Consider the following 6,509-nt stretch of genomic DNA (forward strand, 5'->3'; position numbering starts at 1 on the left):
CGCAACCAAGATACATGCCCTTGACCGGAATCGAACCCGGGACCCTCCAGTCCGCAGGCCGACGCTCTATCCACTGAGCCAAACCGGTTCGGCTACTTTTTTGAGACAATCAGAGAAAATGAAACATAGACTGAATGTTAGAGATAATTAAGACATTTTTGTTAATTTTCTTAGAATTTATAATGGAATTAAGATTGTGTAAAAAAAAAAAAAATCCTTATCAGCTAGAGACACATACCAAAGTATTTATGGAAAGAATGATAGAGTGACCAAAATAAGCTTTAAAAAATTCCAGCAAATGGTGGGAGTGTTGGCGGCGGTGGGGGGGGGGGGGGGGGGTGCTAGAGGAAACAAAAATTTAAAAACGTTGATACCTTTGAAGCTGAGTAAATAGTACATAGAAGTTTAATGTATTTTCTCTGCTTTTCTGTATGTTTAAAACTTTCATAATAAAAAGTTTAATTAGAGAAGGCGTGGCCAGTGTGTCAACACAGTTGAAGGTGAGGGCTGGCAGGGGCCACTGGATTCAAGACACAGGCTGCTACTGACCCTGGCAGGAAGGGCTTCTGAAGAGAGAGGGTGAGGAAGAAGCCAGCCCGAGGGCTGAATGTGGAAATGAGTGTGGACTGTGATCCAGGAGGTCACGGTTCAATTCCGGTCAGGGCATATGCCTGGGTTGTGGGCTCGATCCCCAGTGTGGGGCGTGCAGGAGGTAGCCAATCAATGATTCTCTCTCATCATTGATGTTTCCATCTCTCTCTCCCTCTCCTTTCCTCTCTGAAATCAATAAAATATTTTTTTTAAAAAAAAGAGAGAAAGAGAAAGAAAGGGGGAGCGGACAGAGGCCACCCAGGGCACAAAGTCCCAAGAATTTTAGCTACAAAGAGGCAGGGGGTGCCCTATTCGGTTTGGCTCAGTGGATAGAGCATCAGCCTGTGGACTGAAGGGTCCCAGGTTCAATCTAGCCAAGGGCACATGCCCAGGTTTGGGGCTCAATCCCCAGTGGGGGGCATGCAGGAGGCAGCCGATCAATGATTCTCTCTCATCGTTGGTGTTTCTCTCTCTCCCTCTCTGAAATTAATAAAAATATTTTTAAAAAATAATAAAATTTTTAAAAAGAGGCAGGGGGAAGAAGATCCATTGAGGAAGGATTTTTATTTTCAGTTGGAAAAGACTGGAGCACAATTACACGCTTATGGAAAAACTCTTATAAAGGGAGGATGAGGACCAACCAGAATGAAGGCTTCTGAAGGGTGTCCTTAGGTTGGCAGGGCCACAGCCCAGCAGGAGTGGGGCTAGTAGCTGTGATTTCTGAGCTGGGGCGGGGAGGACAAGGGCGGAGCCATGTGGAGGCTGTGGAAGGTGGAAGGAGCTGGATGGAGGGAGAAGAGAAGGATCCAGGAGCAGAACCAACCTTAGCGCCCCCCTGTGGCCTGAGCCCCAGTTAGTTCACACGTGGGGGCCTGGGGTCTGAACTGTCCCCGTTAGCCTGTGAGCCAGGCTGCTTCTGCTCCCTCGGAGCCTGGAGGAGGTGCTGGGAGGCCCCCGGAGGAGGGGAAAGGCAGGGGGGCGTGTGATGGTCAGACGTGCTCAGGACGTGCAGGCGTTGTGCTCAGCCTCACAGTCCCCGCCTGTCCCCCAGCCCCTTTGGGACTCTCACGTGCCTAGTTCCTTTCCCCAGTCCCCAGGCCAGGGCGCGTCTCGGTGGCTTCGGCCCGTTGAGCCAGTTCCAATACAGTGAGTGGGGCTTCATGAGGACCAGAAACCCTCCCCCAGCTACTGGGCAGCCCCGGCCCAGAGCCGCCTCTCCCTGCCCCCTTAGGTGGGCCACTCGCCCTCACCCAGCTGTTCTGTCCTCACTACCATCCATGGTGGCCCCATAACCGCAGGACACATCCCACTCCCCCGGCCCCGAGGGGCTGCTCTGCCTCCATCTCCCCTCCCTGGGAGTGTGGGCCGTCACCTAGGCAGCCCAGAAAGGAAACAGATGTAGGGCAAGTCCAGAAATGAGGACAGTGGCAGGAGGAGGGTTGTGGGACTGTTGGAGCCACCCAAGCACCAGGCACCCCTAACAGAAGTCACCGACACCCCTTTCGGGCTGGGGGAGACACCGGGTGTGCCTGGGGTGGGAGACAAAACTCACTTCTTGCCCAGCTGCCGGGCGACGTCACAGCGCTGGAAGCCCTCGAGGTGGTAGAGGCGGCGAGCCAGCCGCCGAGCAGCTTCGCTGACCCCCTGGCACCCGTTGGCCAGCGCATCTGTGCTGCCAGGCTCCAGCCCCTCCGAGCTGCTCAGCTCTGAGTCCGAGTCGGACAGGCCATCCTTGAGGCTGGGGTCACTGCAGAGGGGGGGTGGGGAGAAGAGGAGGGGCTCAGAGGCCCTGCGTCAGGGGCCCTGGGGAGGCCTAGAAGGTGTCCCCAGGCCTCTGAACAGCCCCACAGGGGCCAGAGTTGGGCAAGCTCCCCTGCACCAGGAGGGGTCAGGTCAGACTCCTGGGAGAGCCCCCGGTGATATTAGATGCTCCACGAACCCACAGCATAGCTCCCTGGCCCCACCGGGCAGACAGGCCTGGAAGGGCAGAATGGAGCCACAGGACTGGGGTGGGAAGTCGGGGTGCAGAGGAAGGGCACGATGACCTTGGTGAGGGCTGTTCACTCTGGGCACTGAGTTGCCCTCACTTGCTTTACCCGCTCTGGGTCTGTTTCCCCATCTGCTCCCAGTCTGGACCCTGCCTCACCTGGCCGAGTTCAGCAGCTTGTCCGTGTCCTCCTCCTCTTCCTCCTCCTCATCCCCGCCTGGGCCCTGGAGTCCATCTTCATGGAAGCCATTGGGCACGGCCGTGAGAGACAGGCAGCTCAGGACATTCTCTGAGCGGCTGCTGGAGATGGAACGCCGCAGGGGGCTGCCCAGCTCCCCCTCACCGCCGGCTGCTCCCGTGTCCCCTGCGGGCCCCATGTCCCCAAGGCCCACAGAACTCCCTGGCTCAGGGCTGTCACGGGCCCGCTGCTGGATGAGGGGTGTAAGGGGAGCCTCAAAGCTGACACAGCTGTCGCTCTCGTCCGTGAGGCTCAGCACGTCTAGGGAGTCGAGGCTGCTGTACTGGGTGCCCCGTAGCAGTTCCGACTCCACAATCTTCTCAAACGTGGCACTGAAGCCGTCCCGGACATCTGGCTCTCCAGGGCCACCCAGCCTGCAGGATGCAAGGACCGGTCAGCATCCTGCCAGGGTGCCCCAGTACAGGTGCCGGGACTACACCCATCTGTGCCTGGTAGCTCCCTGCAGGTGGGGAGTGGGCATGGATTGTGCCCTGTTTATTTTCTCAGCTGATACTGCCAGATGCTGGCTGGTTACTGGGGTAGAGCAGTGAAAAGGACAGGCACGGCCCACCCCCCAGTGCCCCACCCATGCCTGGCCCATCGCAGGCATCGGTAAATGACTGTGAGTCCTCGTCCTCCAGCCTGGCCCACAGGGCTGCTCCCCTATCACAGCGAGAGTCACGGTGGTTCATAATGTTGCTGTCCTGCTAGCCTGGAAGGTTAACTTGGTTGACCACATTCCAGCTCTCGGGCTTTGCTTAATGCCACCTCCTCAGAGAGGCTGAGGGAGGCGGGCCCACACCACCGACTACGCCAGCCCCCCTCCCATTATCTCCATCCTCAGGGTAGCTCTTCATGCCCTCCCAGCCTCTATCAGGATGTAGTATTCTGGTTGCTCCCCTGTTTACCGTCTGTGCCCCAGCCCCACCCAACTCCCTACACACAAGGCCAGAAGCAGCAAGCACACAGTAGGCACTCAGCAAACCTTACTGCACGATACACTGGGTGAGTGAGCAGATGCTTGTAGCCCATGGCCCACCACCTGCCCAAGCCCTCGCCGGGCCCTGTGCGGCCCCAGAGGAAGCCTTCGTGCTGGCCGCTCCCTCTGCCCAGACTGCTCCTCCCTCGGGCCAAAGCCTCCTTCCTCCTTCCTTTCTCAACCAAGTCTGCCCTGACCACCATTTATAACTGGGACCTGCCCCAAACACCCTTCATTTTTCCCCCAAAGCACTTACTTCCTTCTAACATACTTTAATACAATAAAGAGGTGCTGTAACTCCAATGAGTAAGACTGAAGTAAGATTCCAGATGGCTCTTGGGTCAGGGGTAGCTGACAGGGATTAACCCACAAAGCCTACTCTCTTCAGGTCAGCTGCAACTCCAGATCCTCAACTCCAGAAAGTGGAGGGATGGACCAGATGACCTTCCACATCAAGACATTTTGGAACAAACTCTACTGTCCAGCCTGGGATGGAGGGAGTATGGCCCTCCAGCCCCTCCCAGAAATAGCCCGTGATAGCTTGGGGGACTGATGATGGGCCTGAAGGCCTTCGGAATCTCATGGCTCTATTTTCCCCAAATAACCAGAAGCTGAGCAAAATTGAGACATGACATTCCCATTTCATGGATGAGAAAAACAAGAACCAGATAGGCTAGTGGCTAGTCCCAGGCCAATAGCATAGAGCAGCCAAGTGTGGTGAGCCCCTATTCTGAGACACGGACTTACCCTGATTGAAGGTCCTCAGTGTCTGGACAAAAGCTCCGAGAGGCATCTTCGCCTTCTGCTAGCCCACCCGCCCTCCAGGGCCTGGACCCCGTAGAATCATCAAGAATGTTCGAGTCTGGCCCCAGGACTAGACCATTGGTGAGGGAGAGGCCAAGGCTGAGGCCATGGAGGGCCATGTCCGGGCCCTTTGTGGGCTCCTCAGTGTCCACCAGGGTGCCCCTCATCTCACGTCCTGGGCTGTTGTGGCTACTATTCAGGTCCTCGCTGGCCGTCATTCCATTCTGGACTGGGGGCTCCTCCGCAGGCTCCAGGCTGGGGTCCCGGGTGGCACCATCTTCCCCAGGCAGTACAGATGGGAGCTTATCCTCATCCATGGCAGGCACTGCTCTACCCTGAGCTGGCTGCTCCTGGGACTCCGTTAGATCTGCCGGCAGATGGAGATGAAGGGCTGGGTCAGACAAGGCAAGTGTTGGGGGTCTAAAGCCCAGCGGAACCAGCACCAGGCAGCCTGCTTGGGGGCAGAAGGATGGCCGAGATGACCTTCTCAGGATCTCCTGACTAGTGTCTGGGTCCAGGCTGTGGTGTCTTCAATGCCCTGTTCAAACCAGCCCCACTCTCCTCTCCCCGACCCCCTACCAGTCTATGTGCCCCAGTCCTTCCTTCCCTGTTGTGCCCTCAGAATTCACCAAAGCCCGTTGAGGAAGAGAGGTTGAGGGGGTTCAGGACTCCTCCTCCAAGCCCCCTTCCTCTCCCGCTAGTGAGCGTTGGAGACAAAACCACAGGCTGACAGCACCAGCCTCCTTGCCTCTCTGCATGTTCTCTCACCCTGGCTGTGGGAGCCAGACAACACTGACTCTGTGGTGAATGGAAGGAGCTGGGAAGGGGGCTGCCTTTAGAGGGGGAGTTAGGAGAGGAGGCAAGGAAGTCGACAGAAGTGCAGCTCTATCACAACAGAAGCCCCTCAGAAGCCAAAGTGAGCCATCCAGGCCCAGCGTGAGGCGCTGTCCAGGGTGCTGGGCAGGTGCAGGGCCACCCCAGAGCCTCCCTGAGAGTGTAGCTGCCTTTGCTGCCCAGTGCCCAAAGCTCTGGCTGTGGGAAGAATGGGGGGGCCTGGGGTTCCCCTCCACACCTGGGCCTTCAGAGTTCACCAGCCAGGAGGAGGAACTCGTGAGGAGGCTGCAAGGGGAAAGCCCTGCTCTGCCCAACTCACTGTGACCTCTCGCGGGTCCAGGCTTGGACTCCTCACTGCCCCACCCAGGCCAGACCCATCCCCTCTGCCCTGCTCTGGGCCTGTTTCTCCTCTTTAAAATGAGGAGACCCGTTTTACCTGCCATTTCCACTGCCCCCTTCGAAAATGGGTCAGAACCAGCCCACAGTTCCCAGAGGCTTCCTGCCCAGATGTGATGGGCTGTGTTCTGACTCTCCCCTCATCCCTCTCTGGCCCAGCCCCACTCAGTCTAGGCTACTTTTTCCACCATCCCCTCCCCCCGCCCCCCATGACCTCTGCCACCAGGGACACAGAGCACCCTCTCCAAACAGCTTCCTGCCTCTCTTCTTCAGGCCTCGGTGTCCCCCAGCACTTCCTGCTCCCTGGAGAAGGGGCTCGGGGGGCTCAGGAGAGGCTGGGGGAGGAGAGGGGCTGGCCAGCCTCCTGGGCTGCAGCAGAGCAAGCTGCAGGTACAGCCACAGAGATTTAAGTGAGACCCATGCCGCCTGAGCTTGTCTGGTCATAAGTGTCACCTGAGGGACTTAAATGACATATGATGAGGCCCTCCCCCCAGACCTCCTGAACCAGAATCTACAGGGAACTGGTAGAGTGGGAGGAACTTCCCACGTAGAGAACATGAGCCTGGAGAGGAAAGTGAGCTACTTCTCTAGGGGCTTCTGGGCCCTTGGGGGATCTCTGACACCACAGGACCACCGAAGAGTCATTTCGCCTGGCGGTGTGGCTAAGATGGCGGGGCGTC

General features: G+C 57.6%; 1 protein-coding gene across 1 annotated transcript in view; it reads right to left on the reverse strand.

The window, feature by feature from the left end:
- Window positions 1-4,916, reverse strand: part of PSD2 (pleckstrin and Sec7 domain containing 2) — a 10,691-nt gene extending 5,775 nt beyond the window's left edge. The window contains exons 1-3 of the mRNA XM_023752167.1: window positions 4,543-4,916; window positions 2,738-3,190; window positions 2,144-2,338 (exon numbers count right to left, since the gene is read on the reverse strand). Of these exons, the coding sequence (XP_023607935.1) occupies window positions 2,144-2,338; window positions 2,738-3,190; window positions 4,543-4,916 (1,022 nt within the window). The remainder of the gene's footprint in view (window positions 1-2,143; window positions 2,339-2,737; window positions 3,191-4,542) is intronic.
- Window positions 4,917-6,509: the final 1,593 nt, after the last annotated feature.

This window comes from Myotis lucifugus, unplaced genomic scaffold (assembly GCF_000147115.1).
Source record: "Myotis lucifugus unplaced genomic scaffold, Myoluc2.0 scaffold_28, whole genome shotgun sequence".
Classification (NCBI taxonomy): Eukaryota; Metazoa; Chordata; class Mammalia; order Chiroptera; family Vespertilionidae; genus Myotis; species Myotis lucifugus.